The sequence below is a fragment of the Lycorma delicatula genome, chromosome 1 (assembly GCF_047948215.1).
Source record: "Lycorma delicatula isolate Av1 chromosome 1, ASM4794821v1, whole genome shotgun sequence".
Taxonomy (NCBI): Eukaryota; Metazoa; Arthropoda; class Insecta; order Hemiptera; family Fulgoridae; genus Lycorma; species Lycorma delicatula.
Window position 1 is genome coordinate 82,419,346 of NC_134455.1, and position 27,967 is coordinate 82,447,312.

General features: G+C 30.6%; 2 protein-coding genes across 2 annotated transcripts in view; one reads left to right on the plus strand and one right to left on the minus strand.

Annotated features, from left to right (window-relative positions):
* The window catches only part of LOC142319629 (ceramide-1-phosphate transfer protein), a 28,086-nt gene extending 16,215 nt beyond the window's left edge, over positions 1-11,871 (minus strand). Inside the window, exons 1-2 of the mRNA XM_075357140.1 lie at positions 11,525-11,871; positions 9,288-9,499 (exon numbers count right to left, since the gene is read on the minus strand). Coding sequence (XP_075213255.1) covers positions 9,288-9,499; positions 11,525-11,685 — 373 coding nt within the window. The 5' untranslated portion in view covers positions 11,686-11,871. The remainder of the gene's footprint in view (positions 1-9,287; positions 9,500-11,524) is intronic.
* Positions 11,872-12,141: 270 nt separating this feature from the next.
* Positions 12,142-27,967, plus strand: part of LOC142319636 (UPF0415 protein C7orf25 homolog) — a 34,299-nt gene continuing 18,473 nt past the window's right edge. The window contains 3 exon segments of the mRNA XM_075357150.1: positions 12,142-12,386; positions 17,814-18,054; positions 25,471-25,565. Of these exon segments, the coding sequence (XP_075213265.1) occupies positions 12,225-12,386; positions 17,814-18,054; positions 25,471-25,565 (498 nt within the window). The 5' untranslated portion in view covers positions 12,142-12,224.

Consider the following 27,967-nt stretch of genomic DNA (forward strand, 5'->3'; position numbering starts at 1 on the left):
TAATACTGTTGATGGCTACAGCGAATAAGGTGGTACTTAATACACTTCCTTGAGGTATTCCATTCTCCAAAGTGATGCTACCCGATAAGGAATCTCCAATACGAACACAGAAAGATCAGTCATTTAGGAAACCCTTGATAAATGCAAGCATACAGCCCTTGACTCCCCATTCTTTCAAGGTGTTGAGAATACCACGTCACCAGGCCGTGTCGTAAGCCTTCTTGATATCAAAGAAATCAGCGACAAGGCGTTGGCGGAATAGAAAAGCGCTTTGGATGGCTGTTTCCAGTGACACTAAATGGTCAATGAAAGAATGTCCTTGGCGGAAACCACATTGTTCTAGACATAGAAGGCCATGGCTTTCTAGGTACCTCGTGAACCTGTGGTTTACCATTCTTTCTTGAGTAATGTTAAGTTATCACTTTACGTAAAACGCTTGTTAAAGAGATAGGGCGGTAGCTTGAGGAGTTTGCTTTGTCTTTACCAGGATTAAGTATTGGAATGACAATGGATTCTGACCAGACTGACGGGAACACTTGTGAGGAGAATATTCTATTATAAATACATAAAAGGTGTTGTAGCGCCGAATTAGGAAGGTGCGATAGCATACTGAGATGAATGTTATCAGGTCCAGGCGAGGTGTCATGTGAGTTCTTAAGTGTGTGTGACTACTTCTTGAATAAAAATGAGGTGTTTAATTCACCGATCGAATCCCCCAACGTTTAATGATACTGCTTCCATCTGCAATTTGTACCTCTGAAATTCATTATTGTATGATAAGGTACGGGCACTGAACGGAAGTAATCTGCCAAAATATTTGCCACTGTAGTAGGTGATGTAAGGACTTCTCCTTCATGAATGAGTCCGAGAATGGATTGTTTTGGTGATCCGCAGATTGTACAGATCTTTTTCCATACAGTAGACATAGGTGTAGTGTGTGACATACTGTTCATGTATTTCGTCCAAGACTTCCTCTTAGCATCCAAGAATACTCGACGACATACCGCTCTAGCTCTACGGTATACATTTAGAAGTTCAGTTGTTGGTCAGCGGTTAAATTTGTGTAATGCCTGACGTCGATTCCTAATGGCATTTTTGCAATCATCATTCTACCAAGGAAAAAAGGATGTCTAGGTTTACCGGATAATATCTATTACCATTCTCAAATAACGTGGATGTAAAAGAGGTAAGTTGATCAAGGACGTCTGTGCCGTCGTCATACTGTGATGGGAAGGATTTATGATAACCGTTCCAATCTGCCTTTTCAACAATACATTTCCATGGCCTTTTTTCCACTTCGCGGTCGACACCAGTGGTTATAATAATTGGCTTGTGATCACTGCCGTAAAAATCATCACAAACAGACCAATTAAAACGAGGGAGAACTCGATGAGCATACGAAGAGGTTGATGTTTGACAGTGTATCGGAAGATGAAGACATAAATTTGTATGACCCATCATTCAGTAGACAAAGGTCCAAATCTTGTCTCACTCCGTTTATCGTATTTCCTCGAGAGGAGCAGAAAGATGATTCCCAGGAAATATGGTGGGCATTGAAGTCTTCTACTATTAACGAAGGCAACAGTATTAGTGTGAGGAGATTTGATATTTCTTGAGCATTGAACTCAGAGTTCGGCGAGAGATACAAATTGCAGATATGTAATTTAAAAAGAACTGAGACTTTTACAGCAACAGCGGGAATGAAGGTAGTCAGTTGTAGCCAACACCTCATTCCGCATGAAAATAGCAACACCACCACTTTCCCTACTATCTGCAAGACAGTCGTCTCTCTCACAGACATAGCCTCTGAGTGTTATTGCATCTTGCTGTAGTAGATGCGTTTCTTGGAAGCATATTATTAGTGGTTCATGTGCGCGCATCAACACTCTAACATCTTCAATGCAGGACCAAAGACCTCTAATGTTCTACTGAATAATGTTCATAGGTATAGATAAATAAATTCAAGAAAGTATAAATAATTAATTGCATGTGATTCGGGTTTTCTTTTTTGTATTTTTGATTTTAAAGAACTACGATGCCCTTTGGTTGGGTGGTTCTTCAATCATGTCCTCCAGTATATGAGGGTGGTGGAGGAGATTTAGTAGAATGGGATGCCGCAGATGACATCTCAGAGGGGTGGTTATGTGGGTTCCCTTAACAGGGAGCTTATTGGGTGGCTTACCACTGCCAGCTGTGATTATTCCTGTCCATACCGGTAAAACCTTGGGAACAGGAACTTTCATAGGGATCACACTGTTAGATTCACTAACTGCAACCAAAGATTTTTTGTTCGTCTTCATCAGTTCTGAAATAGTGGCTGTTAGTGAGGCAACTTGATCAGATAACATCTGAACATGTTTTTTTAGCGCACTGCAGGATCCGCATGGCTGATTACTTAAATTTGTAGGAGCTTTTTGTGATGCAGCGGCAGCAAAATTTACGTCTGGTTTGATCAGGTTTCTTGAGTTAATAGTTTTTTTATATTCTTTGCATGCCGCCGGAAAAGAAAGTTTCTGCTCGGTAGAGATTCTGAGAATTGACTTTTCTTCCTTTAAAGTTGGGCAATCTCATGAGCGAGCTGTATAGAACCACTGCAATTAGCACATTTTTCATCTTCTTGGCAGTTAGTATTATTGTGTCATTCTTTAGCACATCTACCACATACCTCTGTTTTTGATCAAGATATTGTCTTGTGACCATACCCATGGGATTTGAAACATCGTTGAGGGTTGGGAATGAAAGGTCGTACTTGAACTGAAAGAGAATCAATTTTTATTTTTGTTGGTGGGACTGGAAGGTTATCATTATAAGAGGTGTTGGTTCTTCCATTCCATTCTGCCTTTTCATTATACGCTTCACTTCTATAATATCTTGAGCATGAAGTTCATCAGCAATTTCGTTTATATCCATTTCCAGAAGGTTGCGGCAAAAAATTACTCCCCGCTGGTCTTGTGGAATGTCGCATTTATATTTATGCCATCCATATTGCCGAGACGTAACAGGGAGCGACTCGGCTCATCATTAAATGTTTCTATCAGAATTGTTCCGTCTCGTAGTTTTCTGATGTTCTTTGGAGAAACAATAGAACCGGTTATTGTTCTTGATTATTCTGAAGAATAACAAAACAAACATTCTTATATTTAACATTACAATTCTCTTCTGTAATAATATTATCCTTGTCAGACAAAGCTGATCGCGGCCTTTTCACTAGACTAAAATTGGTGGTTTTTCAGATGGGCCACTAACCATCATAGAATTTATTGTTGGATCGGAAATTTTGGTCCCACAAGTACCGGCTATATAACGGACCACTCCAGCAGAGCGCATGCGTACTGGAGCTAGAATTAAATACAACTGGGTTAGCCCAGAGGGCATTGTTTGAGACTTGCTATGTAGAAACATTCACCCATCGGCACAATAGTTTCCACCTTGGGTTACGGTTGCGTTTCGTAAGATGTTGCAACACCACCGAGTGTAAATGTAAGAGAAAATTGGTTGGATGTTGTTGTGTAGTTGAGTGATGATATATGTTGTAATTTGCATAGTGTTCTTGGTGTAGTATATGTGTATAGTGTAAAGAATTCTGCAGCTCAGTGTGTAGTAGGAAGAAAAGCTGCAGGGAACGTGGGGATGCCAACCCCCAAAGTCTTAAAGAATGACTCCCGTTGGGAATGTACCATGTACTGAACATAATATAAAGTGGAGTTATAGTTGAAAAATTTTTGAGAAAATTGACTTCTGCTACCATGTGGAATATTGAGCCCAAATTTTAAGCAACAAATTGCCCCATACACACAGGTCTGTGTACAAAACTTCATCAAAATCAGTTTGCCAATCAAATGTTATTAAGCATCAAATATGTCAACACATGTACATACGTACAAACAAACATTACCCACCACTTTTTTTTGGGTTTCTGGGTCATGAAACATCAAAAAATGCAAAAAATCCTTACCCCATTTTTTGACTGATTACCTTACTTTTCTTCTGGCAGCATAGTTCTAGAGCTATGATGCCAGGAAAGTAATTTCTTCTTGCACCATAGCTCTAGAACAGCATTTTTCAACCTGGGGGTTGTGGTAATATGAAAGGGGGGGAGTGATGAAATTAGCCTAACACTTTATACATAGTCATTTTATGAAAAAAAAAAATTATTTATTATAAACATTTTACTGACATTTATATGTAAACATGTAAATAAAATAAAATAATGAGATAGTTGCATTTGTTTTTCATTTAAAAGCTTCTCCATATGTGAATCTAAGTTAGTAACATACAAAAGCAAATTATTTTCAAGTGATAAAAGACTATTCCTATATTTAATTTCTAGCACCATCATACATGAAAAACCCTTTTCACAGAAATAAGACAAGGTAAAAGGGATTAATATTTTCAATGCTTATAGATTAAATTTCCATATTTACTTTGACGAGCAAGACAAAATGTATCTAAATTTTCAGATGTGAATTGGAGTTGTAACATTTTATCAGCAGACATTTCGATGAGCGGGTTGTGAATCTTAACTGGTAACTTAGCAGTTGCAACAGTGTTTTCATTAAATAGATTCAGTACCCATCTCTTCTAGAAATCATTTTTAACTTGCAGAAATGCATCTTTATGCTATCCAAATAGTGGTGAATAATACTGTCTTCTTCATCCAGATTTTTCTCAATGTAATCGAAAGTGAGTGGAAACATATCAAAATTTTTGAAGGTAAATTAATCCAGATATCAAGCTTCTTAATGAAAGCATGAACTTTGTCTGTAATAAATAAAATGTGTTTATCATGTTCTGGTATATTCAAATTTCATCAGGTAAGCAAGCCAACAGCAACACACACTCATTATTTTGTAAAAAAAATTGAGAATGGTGTTTGTTTATCATGGAAAAATATTATTAATTCTTCTCGCAATTCTTATAACCAGTTTTACACTATCCCCCACAATCTCCTTTTAACCTCTGTATGGAAAAGAAGAAATATTTTCTTTTCTCCTATTTCATTGCATAGTTTAGCAAACAGCCTATACAGTAATGGTTGACTTTTAATAAAATTAACCATTTTACAACTTTGCGAAGAATTTGTTTGAGATTTTCTGGCAAGAGCATGTATGTGAAGGAAACAGTGCATCCATGTTGCTCTTGGTATAAGACGATGTTTAAATTTTTTTAGAAATCCATTGTTCTTTCCTGTAATTATCTTTGAACCATTACTATATACTGCAATACATTGTATTCAGTCTATTCATAGGTTTTAGTATTTTCATAAAAAAACATCAACTGTCCTGTTGCTTAACCAGGTATTGATTTGCAAAACAACATATTTTCTTCGATTTAACTGTCCCTATCACATTCATATCTTACAAAACATAAGAATTGAGAAATGTTTGCTACATCTGTTGATTCATTAAATTGAATACTAAAACTTTCTGCGATTGTATGGGGACATCTTAGCTACTCTTAATGCTAAAAGTGTACTTTTAACAGTCTTAATTTACATTCAGAAGTATGTTGCTTTCTCAAAGTATGCAATTTTCTTTCAAAAAATTCCAAGGGTTTGTTTTTATGATCTAGATGTTTAGTTTCCAAGAAGTAAATTAATGTTGTTGGCTTCATGCTTTCATCGGAAAACACTTTAAAGCAAACAACGCACTGAGGCTTTCCATCCAATGAGGTAAAACCATAATTTAAATAACTGTCATTGTACAATCTTGTCTTTTTACCCATCAATTCACTGGATGTAGATGAATCACTTCATTTTTTCACATATTTATCCATTTTGCATAAGAATCTAATTGGAAAGATAAACAGTTAGACTGTTTAACTGCATAATAAAAAACCAAAACCTCAATTATTATTATTTTCAATTAAAATATGCTTTTAAGAACTTAAATAAAGGATCCAGATGCACGCTTCACATTTGAAACTAAACTTATGTTCTGCAATCCCTTATGTTTCTTTTACACTGCTGAGCGCACAACATGTTTAAACATATCATATGCATGTTCAAACATGATCCTCTCACAGTGAATATTATGCATGCAGACCAAATTACAAGGAGCTGTAAATATCAACTTGAAACCTGTAAATTGCTCACGTTTGTACACTTAATATATGCATGTTCATACTGTCCCTAACAATGCAGCTAAATAGTTTTAACTAGGTTTTATTACGTTGTGATTGGGGGGATTGTTAAATATTCATTACTTTGTTTACTTTTTGGGAGTCGTGGAGCTAAAAAGGTTGAGAATCATTACTCTAGAGCTACGATACTAGGAAAGTAAAATCAATTTTGACAAAAATATGTTAATATCTTCTGTAAAATTTACAAAACTGAAATTTGGATTTAAAAAAACCTGTTTAATAGAAAATAACTGAGTTTTGGTGATTTGAAACGTTTCTATTTTTTACACACTCCCTCTTGGAAGAATATGTTGCTTTTGTGATTATCTTTATGTCTAAGGATCCACTGTGAGAGACGTTTTAAAAATATTATATGTCCTTTTTCTGATTGTATATTCAAAATTGATTAAATTAAGGGCAAAATATGAAAGAAATCAATAAAAAAAAAGCAAATATATATATACATACACACATATTTTTTATAAGCATGTTCCTAACATCAGCACACCTTCAGAAAAAAATTCTTGTAGACATCTACATCAATTTTTATCTGTCTGTCTGTCACTTAAAATAAATATTTATATTTCATAAATGGATTGAGCTATTTTAATAAAAATCTGGCATTATCATTTTAAACTAATATTTTATTATAAAATAAATGTGGTATTACATGTACTGGTGGTATGTGCAAATAAGCACTTAATAATTAAATAACATAAAATTAGATTATGTATAAACTTATTTTCTTTTCTGAATTAAAACATCATTTATACAACTTCAGATATTAGTAAAGTTTATTTTATTAAAACCAGTAATATCATAAACAATGGTTTACATCATCAAACAACAAATTAATGTACATTACAATCCAATTTAACTAGACATTGTTTAAATCAATTAAAATTAAGTTATAGTTTTAATAATTTCACAAAACTAATAACTTATAATTAAACTGTAGAACAATCAAAATATAGAGAGACTACAGTAATTTGTTAGTTTACATTCTTATTCTGAGTGTCTTCTTATGGAAACCAGAGGCAGGCTGAATGTTAACAGAAACAAGTAATCAGATGACTTTTACTAGCAACAATATATTTTAATTTAATTTGTTGTTTGATGTTGTTTTATTACTGGTTTTAATAAAATAAACTTAAATAATATCTGAAGATGTACACATTGAAGACGTGCAGGTGATATTTTAATACAGAGAAGAAAACAAGTTTATACATTAATCTACTTTCATATAATTTAATTATCAAGTACTTATATGCACGTACTCAAATTGGAGATAAGTATTTATTTGAAAAAAAAAACACTACGTAACAGGTAGAAAAAAATCAATCTTTATACAAATTTTTTTCCTTGTACTGATGTTAGGAATACATTAACAAAATAATAGTACTTATGGCTGTCAAAATGAAAGCCTGTTAAATCAATTGAAGCAGTTAGAGAAAATTACAACAGAAAACTATAAAAAAATTGTAATCAATTTAAACTTTAGGACTTCTGAGATTATTAAATGAAATTAGAAAATTTCTGTATTTTACACATTTGTAATCAATCAAAATCTATGAAAGAGAAAACAATAAAATTTGTTGAATGTGAATAATTAAATGAAGCACTTTTACTTTGATTCAACCAGAAAAAAGGACATTCCTCTTTCTGGACCAATTTTACAAGATGCAGTGAATGTAAAAAGTAGAGTGAAGTTTAAAAGAAAATACAGTGTGTGTTTGCTTTTTTATTGGAAACTCCAGCCAGTAATTTACTTACAAAACAATTTACATTGGCATACAAGGAAATGAAAACAAAGAACAAATAAAAGTTTATTATTTTTTTGTGGCTAATGGATTTATGTACATTACTATATATAAAATTTTTTTATTTAGTATATTAATTTATATATAACATTTTACTTTTGCAATTTGTACATAGTTCAACAGAAAATGAATTTTTTTAAATGTTTGCTTATATGGAAGTGGATCAGCACAACATTATTTACGTTAAATGAATTTCTTTTGTGCTATGTTTTTTAATTCAGGTTGACTATTTATTTCATAGTGTGTGAATTGCAATGACCATAATATATCTTACTTAATTATAATTATTAATTATGGCAAAATTAATCATTTTATGAAATTATTTTTTTCTGTTATAACAGTATTATTAAAAGAATCGACCCACCATCTGTGGTCACACAGATTTAATAAACAAAACAAATTTATTCACAGACAATATTAACAGTACCTGAAATAAATAGGCATTTGTTTTAATTTAGGAACACGGATATTTGAAGCTATAAAATATCCAAATATTTCATTAACTAAAATTTTATTTGGCTATAACTCTAAAACCAATGAAATGAGTATCACTTATGATATATTGTTGAAAAGCTCTGAATGAGGGCTTAACTGCAGTTAAGAAAAAATCCAAAATTAAAATTTTTTGGATTTTGGGCTTTTTTAGACATTTTTGGTCAAGTTGATTGCAATCAAAAGGGGAGGTGCACAACTAGATGTCACAACGTCCTAAATCCAAAATTTCAACATTCTATGGCTAATAGTTTTTGAGTTATGCGAGAGATATATGTACGTACAGATGTTATGCTGAAAATAGTGAAAATGGATTCAGGGACAGTCAAAATGGATATTTCTGTTGAAATCTGAAAACCGAAATTTATTGCAATTACAATTCTTCCTTTACTTATTGCATACAAGGAAGTAAAAAGTTTCCAAGACAACTACCAAGGTAATATTGAATGTTTTTGTAGATATTACTCTGATAAGGAGATTAAAAATTTCTGTAGTTTTGCACAACATGTGCAATTAGATAGGGAAAAGATCTTTTTTCCCTATGAATCTTCTGCTTGATGTCACAAAAGCCTGTAGTGCAATAGTGCAAAGTCTCTGTTCTTAACTGGCAAAAGGAAGTAGTAGTAGTAGTAGTAAAAGTAATGAACCTTGGGTTTACATAGATTTGACTACCATGTCAGAACACTAGGTTTAATACACCTCATCATTTCTGCCTGATCTTTATATTAAACCTATTAGAAACACTGGTGAGGATCATACCAATTTGACAGCTTATACACAATTCAATTATTATTAAAATAACAGATAGGGATAAACCTATCTATAAATGATGGTAACAAATTTATAGATCCTTACCTAGGCCTCGATGTAATCTCAGAAAGGTACGACAACCAGAAACATATTGAGCATCTGCTAAAAGATTACTTTCCTCTTCATATTTTACCATACTTTTCATAGATGAAAAGTTACAATCTTTATCGTTTTTCCTCAATTCAATTAGTATATCCATTTTACTTCTTATTTCAGAACAGACAAATGTAAATACTGAACCCATGAGCTGACAAAATCTGTAATTTGTAAATATAACAACAATACGGTAATAAGTCTGAAATGTTTTTGGCTGAGAAAAATTACCTTTTCCACATAAAACAGTGTAACTGTTTTAGGTACTTACATATTAACGCCACCGCAGCTACAGCTTTGTTTAAAAACAAAGTAGTCAATCGGATTTCGGTGGAAAATGAACAGTCTCTTTATTAATTTTAATAAATGGTTATTTATATTTATTTATTTTATAATATTATAATTTAACCAAACTTAACCTACGCTCGCTAACCTTGACTAATTAACACGGTAATTTTTTGAGTATTTATTTAATAAATTCAGTAATTATTGCAATTATTTATTATTTAAATAATCAAAACACTCCTGGTGATTAGGCGAGGTTAGCGAGCGAAGCGAGCGTAGGTTAAGTTTGGTTATATATTTATAAAATAAATAAATAACCATTTATTAAAATTAATAAAGAGACTGTTTTGAATCTATGTTAAACTCTATATCGGCCCATTTTACACTGAAATCTGATTCACTACTTTGTTTTTAAATAAAGCTGTAGCTGCGATGGCGTTAATACATAAGTACCCTGTTTTAGTAAATGAAACCTAGAATGTTTGACCAATGATCAACAATTTGAAAAAGCAGAATGCTAATCTACAGTTTAATTCTTTATGACATCATTATTCATCTTGTCAAATTGTATATCTGATCAATGTATTTTTTAATTGGTATATTGTTAAGTTTTAGCAAATTTAGTACATAAATACACTTTTATATTGTTTGAGTGAATTTACTTTATGGCTTTTAGATATTACATAAACAATTTTAATATTGTGGTAATACTTTTGTATGCAAAACTTTTTTCCATGTGATAAAAAATTAAACTTTGCATATCAACTCATATAAATAAATATATAAATGCTTTAAGCACAACAAACAAATTTTACACAACATATCAATATAATGAAATCAACATACTCAAACTGATAAAATAAGTGACAAAAATGCATACTCCAAAAGCAGATATAAAAAGATAATATATTTGATCTGTGATGCAGAGATGAAGTATATTGCGTTTCTTAACTACCTCTTTCTTTGAATACCTGAAGAAACCGAGGAAATTTCTGAGCTGGTTTTGGTTTTTAAAGATTTTAAAAATAAAGAAGAAAAATTAGATGTAGTCTTAAAGAGATCTTCCAAAAACATAATTCCATTTATTAAGAATGATGACTTTATTTTGAATAAATAAGGTGGATATTGAATATATTCAGTAGCTAAAATACTGAATACTGTTGAAATAAAGGACAACTGCTACAGAGCTGTTTTGTGTAGTCTCTATTGTACATAATCAAATGAGAAATATATTTTTATCATAATTATGCAAGAAATATTGATATTCTAAACTCATAGTGTGTAAATCTTTATATTTATTTTCTATTCAGAATTAATTAAAAAAAAACTGTGTGCAGTCCAATAACATATAAGTATCAAATTAATCTAAATTTTCTTGATGTACACTTATAACAATTTGAGCTATGATGACACAAAATTAATTAAATTTCTAACAAAAAAAAATGGATAAACATTGTAAAATTATAATTAATAAAATGCATTACATGAAGATATTGAAATATAACACTTAAAGATTCACTTAAATAAAATAATATTTGTATAGGATGTGTTTTGTTTCATTTTCACACATAAAGATAAAGATACCTTTTAAATAAATACAAAGTATAAGGATTAAAATAAAATAAAAGATTACAAGAGACAATAATCAATCTTTTATTTTACTGTTATATTAAAACAATCACTAATGAAATAATTAAATTTAAAAAAGCCACACACAAAGGATTTTAAAATTAGTCCATTTTAGTATTGCAGGCGTTAGTATTTTCAAATTAAATAAAAATTAAAAAATGATACGAAAACATTATGATCTTGCAAAAAAAAACTTAAAAAAGAAAAACAAACATTTTCAAACGTGTAAACGTTAAAATAACTGTAATTAAAGTACTTAAAATTATCACACTAACTTGCATAATTCTTCATAGGCTTCAAGATATGATTTAAGTTCTATGTCTTCGGAATCTAGTAAACTTCTTTTAAAGGCACATTCTACTAAAAACAAATCAAAAAATTCGGATGATTTGATCACTTCAACATCATTTTCATTATTTTTTTCATCATTAGGCATATTGACTTCAATAATAATATGATTCTTGAGTAATAAAACTCTAATATAAAGTTATAGTCCAATTATCTTAGAAAAGTAACGTTGAAGTTAAATCTTCTCCGATCAAATATGGAACGTGTTGATGAGAACACAACACAGAACGTAACTGAGTGTTGTTATCCCATGAAACATATGATAACAGTACCAAGATATCAGCTGATTTTTTAAGAACAATGAACGTTTATTATAGTTATAGACAGTATCGATATTCAAATGAAATTAGCTTAAAGTAACTAAATGTAAAATAATGTGTTACATGCGCTATGATGTTAAGCTTTAATAAGAATAAAAATAAAAAAAACTTAAAAATAGGCTTAATCTTCTGAAGTTTTGTAGATTTTCGTGTGTTGTCTAAATGTAAATCATATTTTATTTAACTGGTTCGACGATCGTGATTCTGAAGGAACACAAGAAAAACGTCGATCTATCGAAACTACATCAGTCAATATAACCTTATTTTTGGTTATTTAGTTGCTATTTTGTTTGATTGATTAAGAGATATGTTTGAATCAAATTTGGAAGATGATTTGAAGAAGAGGTTTGAAAGTAAAATGCAGTGTGGTTATAATTTATTAGCTTCTTTAGATTCATTAAAAAGTAATGTTTCTGGGGTTTCAAAATTGAAGAAAAAAATAAAACAAGAATTGGCATTTCTAAACAAGGTAAATTTGAATACGACAAACAAGTATACTGTAAAATTATGCAAACTGTAAGATGCAAAGATTCGTTTGACGAGAAAAATGAAAGTCAACCTTCCTATATTTTAAATATCCTTGTAATTCATGGATTTTTATTATTTTAAGGGCCAGTAAACGTCATAACAAATGTAATTTTTTTTGTGTTGATTCAAGCTCACTTACATTAAACCGTTTTAAAAACTCTAATTAATACATAGACTTTATGACTAGTTTAAATTATCTAGAATAGTTTTTTATTTAGGAAATCAAAATGTCAAAACTTTGAAAAATTTATGTCTTGTTTTATTACAATGTTTTCTTGCAGTTACACCACATTATGGAATCTACTTGTGAAGTAGATGCCTCAAATGTTAGAACCATTCATCTTTTTCAGGAAATATCAAAGTTTTATTGAAAAAGGATTTCTGAGAACCTTGTTGGTTGCTAATCAATCTGCCCTTCTTCAATGCTATTATATATAAAATCCGGTTACAGAAGTTCAGCTGGAAATCTGTTTTACATTGAATTAATGTTAAATTAGTTTAAAATAGTGGCTTGCGTAGATGCATTCTTAGTAAAAGTTTGAAAACTTGTTACAAATCATGTGAATCAGAGTATGATATGAAAATTTTACAGTATGGTGATTGGTATACATAATCCTCATTAAAAAAGGCCAAGATGCTACTACACTGCCGTGGCATTTTAGTATACTATTAATGAATTGAATGTGGTAGTGAAGAATTTTAAAAATTTGGCCTGCCCTTTTTCTTAACACCATCCTAAGTACTGAGCTGGCTTTTGAAATTTTCACATTCCCCTCATATCAGCATGTCATTTACAAGATTATCTTTCTTCACAGTCACTTTTACTTGGTTTATTCATTCTCTCCATAACAACAATGAAAAATGATGGGAATTGAATACTTCCCTGTTCTACTCAAATTCTTTTTTAACTAACCAGTCAATGTTACCAAATGGATTCCTATCTCTACTTATCTGATGTCTGCAAGTTTCATTATACTCTTTAATACTTATTTCCTCGTGTCTTCCTATACTTTTCATATCCATAGAATCATACACATTCATGAATAACATCAATTTTCTGTTAAATTCCCAACTTTTTTCAGTCAGTTGGAAGTAGCAAAGATAAAATTAACTGTGCTTCTAACTCGTCTAAAATTTTTCTTTCCTCACTCTGACTGCTCTCTAGTTAACCCCCCCCCCTTTCTTTAGGATTATACTCTCAAAAATATTTGCTTCATGATCTCATCAATTTAACTCCCCATAATTTATGCATTGCTTTTTGTTGTCATTTTTAACTAGGAGATATAAGCCACATTTTTTGTAGTAATAATACTAAAAGGCTTCAGTGAATGATAACTTTATTTCTTATAAATTTTCATATTGTTTACATCGCAGCTAACTTACTACAATAAAAAAGAGTTTATTTGAAGTCAAATTAACATTCATGTATAATCAAGTAATATTTGTTAATATCTTACTTAAACAGAGTTGGCATGTTCTTTCTTCTCTTTTAGTCTTTAGGAGAAGTTTTAGTTTTCTGCATGCTACTGAAACACATTATAACCAATACATTTCCATTTGACCTACTGTTTTTATGAACTATACAGAAATTTCATCTGGCTCTCATAATTATCTACCAATTTTCTTGTTAATAACCTTTACTCTTCCCACTTGATTTCCTTCATCTCATCTATTTACTGTACTGCACTACTTATACATTTTCTGTTTAATAATCTTCAAATATATTTTTCTCAGTAATATCTGATCTTTTGCATTCTGAACAAGTTTTCTATTTTCTCTATTGTTATTTTTACCATTTATTTCTAATCATTCTATAGAACATCTTGTTCCCATTCACATCATCTTCTAATCATTTGTAAATTCTTCTTATCCTTTTCCTATTTTCTCAATATTTTCTTTTCATCTGGGTGTGCCCTTCAATCTTCCAAACAATGGAGTATTTCCCCACTTATGTTGTTATTTAAAAAGGTTCACTACTTCATTTAGAAAATTGTGTAAAAGTTGTGTTGCTGCTCATATTTTCTAAAGTAATTGAAAAACCTATGAAAAAATTAACTTTTAATATTTGTTGAAAAGTTTAACATGTTAACACTTTAAGCAATTGTCTTCAGACAGTCACTTCTCAATTTTTGGAAAATATTTTAAATTGTGTAGACAGGAAAAAGATTCCATTTTAAAATTTTTGCAATATCAAATTTGATTTGTGTTTTATGAAATAAAAAAATAAACTAGTGAAATCTATTCCACCTTCCTGTTGCCGAAAGGGATTCTTTTTAACTTTTTTTTTTTAAATATATTGATTTATTAATAATTATTAACCTCTCATTGTAAAAAAAAATTACAGTGAATAATAATTTAATAATAAAAAAAATAAAAAAATATCAGAAGTTATTAATGAAATAAAATGTTATGTGCTATTCATTTAAAAAAAATGTGTATATGTAATTTAATAGGTGTACAAGGAAGTCATGTGGTGTCCACGTCAGATTTTTTTTAAGTATGTTAAAAGTAAGATTTTACTATAAATAAACAGTAATAATGATGTAATACAATAGTATATGAAATGAGTTGTTTACTTATTATAGGTTATAATTTTGTGATTTTCTTTGACGTGGTGTAGTTAGTTATTTATGAAAATTATTTTTAAATAGCTCATACGCATTACTTAAGTGGTAACCAGTAGCACTGTTCCACTTGCTGGGTTATAGGGGTGTTGTAGAGGCAGCTTACAGGGAGGATCTGCCTTTAGATTTTACGTATACTATAGTTATGGTATTAAAGTAACTGCTTATAAGTGGTTATTCACATCATAAACATGAAGTTAAAATTCTATCTTTTGATAAGATTATACATATAAAAGTTAGGTCCTCACTTAGGGAAGTGTTCTTGATCCTTTTAATTTTTGAACCTCAAAATCTTGTACCATTAGTTTTAACCCTCTCACAGATGACACACCTGTATCTATATTTAAAGATAATTATTTAAATGGAATTTATGGAAAATTCTACAATAGTGGTTCAAAGAATTATTTACTAGGTGGATTGTAACTATTTAATTTTGAATATGGATAAAACTGTTGCATTGTGCTTCTCAAGTGGACATAACATTGCTGATTGTATGGATAGAATACCCTTTAATTGTAACAATAGTATATGTTACTCATAAAGTAAAATTTTTTTGTGTTTCATCTCATCTAAAGTAAAGTAATATTATCTCTTGGGCTCCCTCAAAATGTCAGAATGAATTTTTAAGATAGAAAATTGGGCTGTCAGATCATCTGGTACCCATAATTATGAATCTGGTAGACTGATATTTAGAAAATTAAATATGCCAACTTATCCTTATGAAATAATAATCACTTATTCTTAAAAAAGTAATAATATCTACACCTACCAAACCAGATAATGGAACTATTTTCATATAACTAATTCAACACAATTTTTCAGCTTATGAGAAAGGGCCATATTTTGCTTCCATTATAATTTTTAATAAATTACTGAACCACATGAAAAATCTTCCCATCAATTTATTTAAAATAAAATGAGTAAATTTTCCTTTACGGAAATAATATTAGTCTGTTGATGAATCTTTAGATAATACTAATTAAAAAAATAACAAAAATATAAAGCCCTGATTTATTTTCATCCCGTTTAATGTGTACACAGATATATGTTCAGATTATTTTCCAGTAGTATCATTTGAATTATGAATTATTTTTCTGTAATTTTTTATTTTTAATATATTTACCCCCTTAACGTTATTAATTATTAAATTTGGATTTTAATCACAATTATATTTTATCTTATAATTTATTTTTATATTTATAATTTATCTTATAAAGATGTGATTTATATAATTCATTATTATGTATTGATCAGAATAAAAGGTTTATTTAATTTATTTTTTATAATGTATGAACCCCCATCAGCTTTTACATTTTGAATTAACTTTACAATTTTTAGCCTTCTTCACAATTCGTTATTTATGAGAATACAATTTTCATAATTTGTGAGCCCAGCTGTATAAATTTTACATGACTTTCTGTTATATTAAAATCACCTGTTTGTCTAATTCTATTTCTTTGACGTAAGTTCATCAATCTTTCTCCTTCTTCTAACATACCTAAAACATTACAACTGTTGTTGTTAAACACCACATTGTAATCTCTTATCACTATGTTTGTACCTTAATATACCATTCTATTTCACTCTTATAATTCAGTTTCTGTGTAACTCTTTAATGCGTAAATCTGCATCAAATTGAATTTTTCTGTTTGAAACCTACAGGAATGGATTAGGGGTCTTATCAGATATACACATAATGCCTTCAGTAAAACTGTATTTTTATATTTTTTCATTACCACAACTCCATATCTCTTAATTTTGTCATCCTGCTCTAGTACATTTTCAGCTTCTTCTCTCTTCTATTCTCTTACTGAGGTTGTAGCTAATGAATGTAGACTATGTATAGGCACTGTGGAACTGCAGCACTTCCTATTTCCACTTGATATTGATAAAATTTGATACAAGTAGTTTTTTCTTTAATTATTTCTTTATACGTGTGCAATATATAATCCTTAAGCCTAATGTCAGTAGCCATCTCCCAGTTTATGAAAAAGATATAAAAACCTTTGTTTGGAACTGTGCGCTTCACAGTTCCAGCCGTGTGGTGTTTGGTTGTTGTGCACATAGGAAGCTGCACGCAATGCTGCAAGGGAGAGAGAGCACTGTCGCTCTTGCAGTACTGACCCTGGCGTGCTGGTGGAAGGTAGTTTCTTTTTTACTCCATGTGTGTTGTGCTTAAAAACCGTGTACCTTAGCCTTGAATGTGATAAATTGTAGAATTAGACTATTTTCCTGCTACCAGCTATTCTATTTGATTAATTTGTTTTTGGTTCTTTTATTTTACAGAAAACTTTAACCATGGCCTTGCAAAGGCCAGAAAAAAATTTTCTGTTGCAGCACCCCCGCTAATTTTAGCTACGAGCTGCCACTGAATGTAGATTATTTTTATAAAATAATGTCGACAGTAAATAAAAAGACTAAAAAATCAATTAAAGAATTACAGATTTTCATAGTGTTTTTACTTGGTTACTGTAATCTGTAAAATAAATTTTGAATCATTTTTTTGTGGGTGTTATCATTTATTTTTTTGGCTATTCTGATAAAATTCAGTTTATTTATTACTGAAAGTCCTTTTTTATTTCTGAAATTTTTGTGTTTGTTTTTTATGTACCTTAACTTTTAAAATGAATTTATCACTTTTTAATCAGTTGATTTGCCAGCATTTGAATTTTGTATTATGTTAGTTATTGACGTTACAAAATAAATATTGTTTCATTTAAGATAAAATCATTTTTTTATTACAGGTTTTAAATTCTGGTTTAATGAAGAATGAACATCTTTTAAGTACCAATCTACATCATTTTGAAGCTTTAGTATCTTGTATATTTAATTCAACAAATGTGATTTCGGTTCTTGAAACAAAATCGTTTCGAGATGAAAATAATTTACCAAAAAAACTTTGCGTTGACATTATTTGTGAAAACGGATGAAATTGGATTAAAGTAATTGCAAGAAATCCAAAAGCATTAAGCCAAATATTAAATGGTAATGATTTAATGTTTTTAAACATTATTATTCTGAATTTTTGTTGCATTAATTTGTTTGTGTGTAATGTTTGTAACGTTTTAAATGACTTTTTTTTTATCAATCTTGATGTTCAGTTTTGTATCTGTTGTGAGTACCTGAAGACAGACCTGGAATTCTAGGGCCACGCCTGTAGAAGATTCAGGATCAAGTCTAAAATTTTCTCTAATTGATTTGATTGATTGTGTTTTCACAAACATTTATTTACTTATGTTTTTGTACACAACAGATCAAATCTGTCAACAGTTCATCTATATATACATAATTACAACTAATGCATGACATACATCAAAGAAAAGTAATACAAAAATAGCAATAATTAAATAATAACATGTTACAATGAATTTCATAAATGGTCAACAGACCTTTTTTTGTAACACTAGTGATTAATCAATGTGAATAAAAGAAATGCCGCAACGGGTGTTTGAAAAAGGATGCAACCCTAAAATTAAGAAGGTAAAATCACGCATAGGTAAATTTTATTTCTCCCTACTCGTCAGCTGGCAACACTGTACTCAAGGTTAGCAGCTTGTAACAGTTGAAATGCCGTTATACACTAGTGCTATACCAATATAAATTCGTCCCTATTATGTTAACTATGTCGTTTTCCAAGAACCAACGTGTGTTTATTATTGAGACTTATTGCGCGTATACATCTTACGAACGAGTGAAAGACGAGTTTCGGATAACATTTCCCAATTCCTCAGTTCCTAATAAGTCGACAATATCGCGTTTGATTAATAAATTTCGTGAGATTGGGAGTGTACAAGATAGAAAAAGCAAAGATCGACCATCGCTGTTAACAGCATAATTCCTGGAGGATGTGAAAAACGTTTAACTCGCTCACCCAGAAAATCGCTCCGAAAGTTTTCTTCACTTGCCGAGCTTTCACTATCTGCAGCTTTCAAGGCTACTAAAAATTAGAATCGCATCGGTTTCGTTTAAGAACTGAAACAAGTAGACCTCGGAAAACTTATAAATATTGTCGTTAGTTTCGTTCTCTTTTTGGTGACAACGGTATTGAAGTGTTTATTTCAGCGACAAGGCACGGTTTCACTTGGATGGGTACATTAACAGCCAAATATGGAGCCCTGAAAAAATCCTCACGCGTTTCATGAACGACCATTACACGTACGTAAAATTTTTGATGTGCGATCTCCCGGCTTCGTGTAATAGTGCTTTTATTTTTTTACAAGTCTGTAGATGGTGTGGTTTATCGCAACTTAATCGAACAGTTTATTGCTATGTTAGATTTTCATGAACGAGAATGTTGGTTCCAGCATGATAACGCAACGTGTTATTCTGCTAATGACACGCTGGATATGTAACGGGAGTTTTTTGGCCACGTTTGATATCAAAAGGGTTGTGGCCTCCAAGATTCCCAGATCTTATTCGAGTAGACATTTTCGTATGAGGGTATTTAAAAAGTTTAGTTTTTAAAAACAACCCTCATACATTTGACGTATTGAAGGCTAACAGTGAAAGTGAGATTTCAAAAAACATTATGAAAAGTGACTCCAAATGTTATGAAATGTGTGTACGAACCTGCATCGGGATCATAGGAAATTAAATTGAACGTCTATTTTAAAGTTAAAGGTAATTTGTATTTTGTTGTATAAGTATTTTATAAACATTAGTATTTTTGTAATTAGTTCACATTGTCAAACAAGGGGTTGCGACCTTTTTGAAACACCGTTAGAATTTATTTTACTCTACCTTCTAATTAATTATAGGCATTTTTTTATGTTATTGTACAACTATATTATCAATAAGTAAAATATGTGGAGGAATTTTAAAATTTTGCCCAACTTAAAAATATTACAAAAATTAAAATTATTATTGGTACTTACGTATTAACGCCACCGCAGCAGCAGTTGTGTTCATCAACAGATGAACACAATGAAAATCGAAAAACATTCTTGCATCATAGTGAAACATATTTAAAGATATAAACATGAAAATATAATCTACCAAACTTAACCTCTTTTTTTCTTTTTCCTGTTTAACCTCCGGTAACTACCGTTCAGATAATACTTCAGAGGATGACATGTATGAGTGTGAATGAAGTGTAGTCTTGTACATTCTCAGTTCGACCATTTCTGAGATGTGTGATTAATTGAAACCCAACCACCAAAGAACACCGATATCCACGTTCAAGTATTCAAGTCCGCGTAAAAATAACTGACTTTACTAGGACTTGAACGCTGTAACTGTCGACTTCCAAATCAGCTGATTTGGGAAGACGCGTTCACCACTAGACCAACCCGGTGGGTTACCAAACTTAACCTACGCTCGCTAACCTTGACTAATTAACGGTAATGTTTTGATTATTTAAGTAATAAATAATAACCCACCGGGTTGGTCTAGTGGTGAACGCGTCTTCCCAAATCAGCTGATTTGGAAGTCGAGAGTTCCAGCGTTTAAGTCCTAGTAAAGCCAGCTATTTTTACACGGAATTGAATACTAGATCGTGGATACCGGTGTTCTTTGGTGGTTGGGTTTTAATTAACCACACATCTCAGAAATGGTCGAACTGAGAATGTACAAGACTACACTTCATTCACACTCATACATATCATCCTCTGAAGTATTATCTGAACGGTAGTTACCGGAGGCTAAACAGGAAAAGAAAGAAGAAGTAATAAATAATAAATTAGGTTAGATTCATTTCTTGATGATTGCGATTGTGTTTTTCTTGTTCCGAGTATTCCTGGTTATTATTGCAGTTTCGTTAATAGTTCTGTTTCTTTTTCGTTTTTTAGTGATGTTTTTAGTAGTTTTAAATGTTAGATGTTTTAAATATTACCCCGAAATTAATTGCAATAATTACTGAATTTATTAAATAAATACTCAAAAAATTACGGTGTTAATTAGTCAAGGTTAGCGAGCGTAGGTTAAGTTTGGTTAACCACCCATCTGATTTTTAACATTCTGCTATAGCACCACATTTCAAATGCTTCTAAACTTTCCTTCTCAGATACTCCGATTGTCCAAGCTTCACTTCCATATAAAGCGACACTCCAAACATATATTTTCAAAAATTTTTTCCTGACATTTAAATTAATTTTTGATATAAACAAATTATATTTCTGATTGAAGGTTCGTTTCGCTTATGCTAAAGTAGTGAATAAAATGTTATAAATGAAAAGAAAGAAGAGAAAAAAAGAATCAATTCAGTGCAATGTGTTGATTGAAACTGATTTTCTAATATCTGATGTAGAAATATTAATGAAGTACAGTATATTTTTCTTATAATAGGTAAAGTTTAAAATTATGCACTTAAACCCCTTCGTTTTTACACCACTGCCCAAAAAGAAGTGTAATGTTTTTAGGGCATATATACATATATGTATGTATGTACAGTGTATTCCATGTGTGTATGTATGTTCCACTGTAGCAGCTCAATGGCCAAACCGATTTAGATGTATGACCCTGTGCTGGAATCCTTACATTACGGGTAGTAGCATAGACTATATAAATATATGTTTAATTGTAACTACAGAGCAAAAAACATATCATATATACGATTCTAAATGGATAATTGATAGTATTGTCGCGTGGTGCGGTGTGGTTCCAGGCGGCTCGATCAGGATATTGAGAGGTTGTTGACAATTTATAATGTTTATATAATTATAGTTTGTTTTAAAATGTTCAAATTACAACCAAGCAAATTAATAATAATAATAATGGTGTTAAATACAGTAATGATGGTAATAATAATAATAAGTGACAATAATAAAACAGTCAATGAACACATATTAATATAGTAATTACAACCTCAATAATAGTCAGGATAATAGTAGTAAACGATTATTACATGACATGAAACATAACATAATCAAAACAGTAAGCATGTTAGAAAAACAGAGAAAAATACTTAACGTAATCAACAAAGATAACAATCAAAATTATTACATGTAAGTAACAATACATCAAATAGTGATAGTAATGTCAGTAGTAAGTACTAAATATAGATTACACATAAGAGAGTTTAAAATACATAATCGTTCGGAATTTATTCCAGGTATATAAACAGAAAACTAGTATTCAAGCCCATTAACAAAGAAACTGCTAGTTTTAACCCTTTTTAACCACTAGTCTTGCATAACACACAATCTCATAAAATTCACTTGCAAATCCGTTTTGCTGTATTTCTTAACAGCTTTTGAATGAAGTCTATTGGATTATTTATTTCGGATACACACTTAAAGTTTTACTGTAACTTATCGATAGTACTTTCTTGGTTACTGAATTATTCGTGGCGTCACCTTAATCGTATCGAATTGGATACTCTCCACGCTGGACCGTCGTCGTAGTCTCGCAAACTGGTTCTCGGAAGTCCGACGAACTCGCACAACTCGTTGCGTGACCGACGCTGTAACGCCTCGCAAACTGATTCACGGATTTCCGCCGAACTAAACTTTTATCTGGTCTTAGTGAGCTATTTATATTGTTAGCCGCTCTACCTGTAGGATCGGATCCAAGTCGAAGCGTGAGAAGAGTCGACCCAGGCTTTGTTCCCTTAAATTCCAAGCCTGTTCTCTTTTCATCGACCCAGGCTTTGTTCCCTTAAATTCCAAGCCTGTTCTCTTTTCATCGTACAACAGGTGTTCATTCTGTGTTAAGGGGTAGTATAACAAAAGACAATTGTAAAACGGACCTATTCTTTACAAAAAGTGTTCTCCTTTTTGTCCCTTTCTGTATTTTTACCAGTCAACTTATGACTGATTATTATTACTTTTATAATAATTGGTAGCAATCCATTATTCAGGCCCACTATACCGGTCTTGTTACATTATTTTCAGTATCAATTTATTCGTATAAAAAATTATTGTGTTTTAAGATCTGCTATGATATTGAATCAATGAATTACGGTAGTAAAATTTAATTAATAATTAATATAACTGTTGTTATTTATCGTTTATAAACGTTTAAGAAAAAAATCTTATAATTTTTTGACTAACAGTATGTTCGATCATGTAAGCATTGCTTATTATTAAGTAATTATTAATAAAATTAATTAAATAAATAATAAGTAAATAAAAATAATCTATACGCTTAGAGATTAAATTAAATAATCTGTAAATTAATTGACAACTAACTGCTTCTAGCGGGAGGGAGCCGTGTGCAGCCGCCCGGCGCACCACCATTGGTTCAGTCTGTGCCACAATTTTACTAAATATTAACTAATAATCCCTTTCTTTTATTCTTAATAATGTAATTGGTGATAAAATATTTAATTAAATTTCTTCTAATTTAATGATCCGTTCCTGAATGGTTCCCCGAATCCAATTATTAACTTCAATTCAGAAAGAGATTTACATAGAAATACGTAGCTCGTTTTTAATCGATCTTTGCTCCACATGCTTCTATTTTTTATTTATTTCTTTTGTTTGACCTTCAGAACCACTGTTAAGTATTGCTTTGAAATGATTTGTAGTGTGTGAAAATGCTAAGGTTTTTAGTTCATCCATTTTTATAGGACTAGCTGAACCCGGCAAAAGAACTTGAAAACTTATTGAAGATTCTTGGAATGCAAATTCTTGGAATGCATGTGTTTGGAATGCAATAAACAAGTGTTGCATCTCTTGCTTGCAGGAAATTCTCAGTAATCAATTATTTTTATTTAGTATTGTGTCAAAGTGAGCGCGGCACTCACGCGTCGAGTAACAGCATTACTCTTGCAGGGTCAAATAATGGCGGGTAAAGGTATATAGGAGGAGGTTACTGACTAGGGAGATGATTATGTAGCGATTTATCTCAAATTTTGTGAAAATACTTTTGAGGTGTTATACATTATGAAAATGTAAAATGCTAAAAATGGATTCTTTGGACCCAACATACTACATTTAACACCTGAGTGATAAATCTAATAATTGTCGGGCGATACCCAACAATTTCGGCTGGGGCTACGGTCCACTTCGCCCCTGCTCGCTACATGCATGATATTATTTTACTATATTTAGGGTGTATGTATGTTCCACCGTAGCAGCTCAACAGCTAAAGCAACTTAGATGAATGACCCCGTGTTGGAATCCGTATGTTACCAGGAGTGTCGTAGGCTACATAAATATATATATTTATGTAGCCTATTTAATATATATATATATATATATATATATATATATATATATATATGTTTAAGTGTGTTTAATTAAATTTAAAAAAATTATACTGTATACAAAATTGTCACCTGTGTGATCATTAATTATCCTATATATGTAATTAACTTATATTAAAGAGCAATGGTTTTTGGACAGTCGTATTTTTTAATTTTTAATATTTACCTCTTCTTATTATTACATTTTGGTAATAATTCTGGATCACAGAATTGTATTCTAAAGAAGCAATGAAAAGTATAAATATATTGTTAAAATTCTTTTATGTATTATGAATCCTAAATTTTTATTAATCTTGTTTACAGTCATTCAAATATGGTTAATTAAATTAATTAAGATAATGAAATTATTATTACTAAAGTATACTGTGTAAAAAAAAAATCAGTATGATTTTTATGATCAATTATCATACATTTACATTTTTTAATGTTAAAATTTAGCTTATTATTATCACAGCAATAGTAAATCTTACTATTGCCCTTTGTATAAGTCTGTCCCTTTGTATAATTCTGGATCATTAACATAACAGATAGTTTTAAAAAGCTTTGTATCATCCTCAAAATGTAATAATTCAGAGTACTTAATACAATCAATAAAATAAAGTATAAATATTGAAAATAACAAGGGCTTCAAGTTAGACATGGTACACCTGAAAAAATGGAACAGACTCTGGAATAAAAGATACTGCCCAGACTCTACTACAAATTGCCTAATCTTATGCTATGAATTGGATAAAATTATTTTTTGTAGACCATTGTCTTATAAATTCATGTTGGGTTATCATTTGGGATTTGGAATCTTTTATAAATGATATATTCAAAAATATTACATAGCAAGATCTGATGTATTAAACTTTTCCTTGGATGATTGTTACAATAAATGTATTTGCTAGTTTATTGTTTGCCATCAAAATATCATGTTTTGCTTAAAAAATATATTTATTTAATAATTTCTTACCTAAATATAAATGATGATGAAGTTGCTGGTAACAAGAAAGTCTATACGCTTTAAAACTAACTTTTTTCAAATTTAGCATTTAAAAATATCAAGTTTATAAACTCCTAAAATTATTTATTTCTGTGTTGTAGGTCCACAAATTACATAGTTTTATTATTTTTATTGTTATATATTAATAAACTGACATTAATATTATGGATTTTTTTAAGAAGTAACAGTGAATACAGAAAAAAATTATTGTGCAAGTTATTTTAAAGTTTGTCAGTGTATGTTATGAAACATTTTATTTATATGGATGCAGGTGGTGGAGAGTTTGGACAAAAATCTATTGTTGATCATGCCATTCAGTACATTAAATGTGCAAAACAAAATAATTACATGTTTGAACAGCCACAGGTAAGATGAAATTATGCTCTTATATACATTTTTATTATTCATATATTTTACATTTTTTAACTTACAGTATTATAATGTTTACATTTAAACTTCTATATTTCTTTGTATTTCATTTTTATTAGTAATTTTAGCTTTTAATGGATTTTTTGGTTGGAGTTCTCAGTGTATTTCTTGAGAGTACTGTATTTTTTGAATTTATTTTTATTTTTGTTGCAAAATGTTATATGGTATTCATGTTGAACTTATAGGGGTATATTGTTGTTATATGGTATATCGTTATATGATACTCATGTGATTATTTTAGTTGTTCAGTTTAAAAAAAAAAATTATTGTTTTAGTGTACTTTCATAGTAAATTGATTTTAAAATTAGTATTCCGCTGTGGAAATTATTTTAATTCTCATCCCTATTATTTTTCTATAGTAGTAGTCATAATTATTACATTTCTGTATCTATTTCATTGGCTAGGTAATCATTGTAAGGCTTTCAAATCTAAAATTTAAGGAGGCCTGGAGCTTTGGGAAAACTCAAAATTTGATACTACTGATTTTGATTATGCCCCTCAGAAGTTCTATTATTTTGAAAAGATGTGAATATAAAATGTGTGTGTCTTTTTTTATTGATGTGATTAATTAGACTTATGAGAGTCTTAAGGACTGATTGGGTTAAAACCTATTTTTATACCGTTAAGCTTTTTGTTTGTCTCAAAACAAAAATATAAGTTAAAACAACTTATATTAACAAAAAATGTCCATTTATAGCAGTATTTTGGCTTCTGTTAATTTATTATCAAATGGCCCCCTCCAGATAACATTAATGACTTTCAATTTTTTAAAACAGCAGTTAAACTTCCCAGTATTTCAGTTTTTCTTAAATTAATCGAAGGGTTTATGAGAGTTTGCATCCTCATCAAACCTAATAGTGACCGAAATGGGCCTGAAGATCAAATCCCGGAGTTTGGTGAACCTATTTTATTCTCTTGATGTATGATTTAATTTTTTATTTATATTTTATTAAAGATCTTATCATGGAGGAGTATCAACAATGAAAGGGAATTAGGTGGGGGTTTAATGAGGTAATTCATTTTTACACATATTATATCACTCTGGAAGAAATTTACTTTAAAAACAGGGAACAGATTTTTTTAAATTTGTTTCAGTAGTCATGGAAATTATCCTGCATAACCAAACTATACTATAATATATGGTCATCACTGATTTTTCTGGTTTGATGCTGTTCTCCATTTCTTTCTGTTTTATTATAATCTTTTAACCCTTCATTGTTTGTTTTTCACTCTTTATTTTGTAAATTAAAATTATTGTCTTTTACAGTTTCCACCCTGCTCTCAACCTTCTATTATCAAATTAACTAAATCTGAATGTCTTAATATAATCTTGAAAAGATTAAATTAATCTTAAATTAATTTAAAAAAAATAGTATTATTTCTGTTTGTTTATTATAAAATTAGATTGTATGTTTAATCAAATTTACCCTATAAAATTATTTTTTTCTTCTTATTTTACTTTGGTTTCATAAATTAAAAATAATTTCAGATTTAAAAAAAAAAATACAGGTGATCAAAGAAACGGGAAATTAAAAAAATTAAATAACGTTAATGAAAAAATGAATTTTATTTCATGTAATTGTACAAATGTTGCCATTTTAGGATACATACATTTTAGTTTATTTTTTAAAGATGACATCTTGCAGGTGACCTCCTCTTCTAAGTAAACATTCACGAAGTCTCTTTGTTAAATTGTTCATGGTTGGACGTAACATCTCAACTGGAATTTCCGCAATTGCTTCTTGGATCTTTGCCTTCAGTTCTTCCGTTGCTACTGTGGAACACTTTGCTTTTAAGGTGACCCCACAAAAAGTAATCGCAAGCTGAGAGATCAGGTGATCTGGGAGGCCATCTAATGTCATCATTTTGTCAAATGACACGTTGTCCAAACAATCGGCATACAGCTGCCATCAATATTCGTGCAGTATGTGACGTTGCTCCGTCTTGTTGAAACCAGGCTGTGTTAAGAATCGGTGGAAATCTCTTTTGTTGTTCCACAACAAAGGTTTCAAGCATGGCTATGTAACGAGCTGACGTCACTGTAATCGCAAGACTGTTGTCATCCTCAAAAAAATGAGGGCCTATAACACCGTAAGATGACATAGCACACCACACGGTCACTTTCTGGCTGTGCAAAGGACGCTGGTGTAGCTGCGTAGGATTTTCTTGTGCCCAGATCTGAAATTTTGCTTGTTAACAAATCCACTGAGGTGGAAATGCGCTTTGTCAGACATCCACAGTTCGTGAACAAACTCTTCGTTATCATTTATCTTCTGAAGCATTACATTACACAATTGTGCTCCCACAACTGCATTGTTCGGTTTCAGTTCCTGGACGAT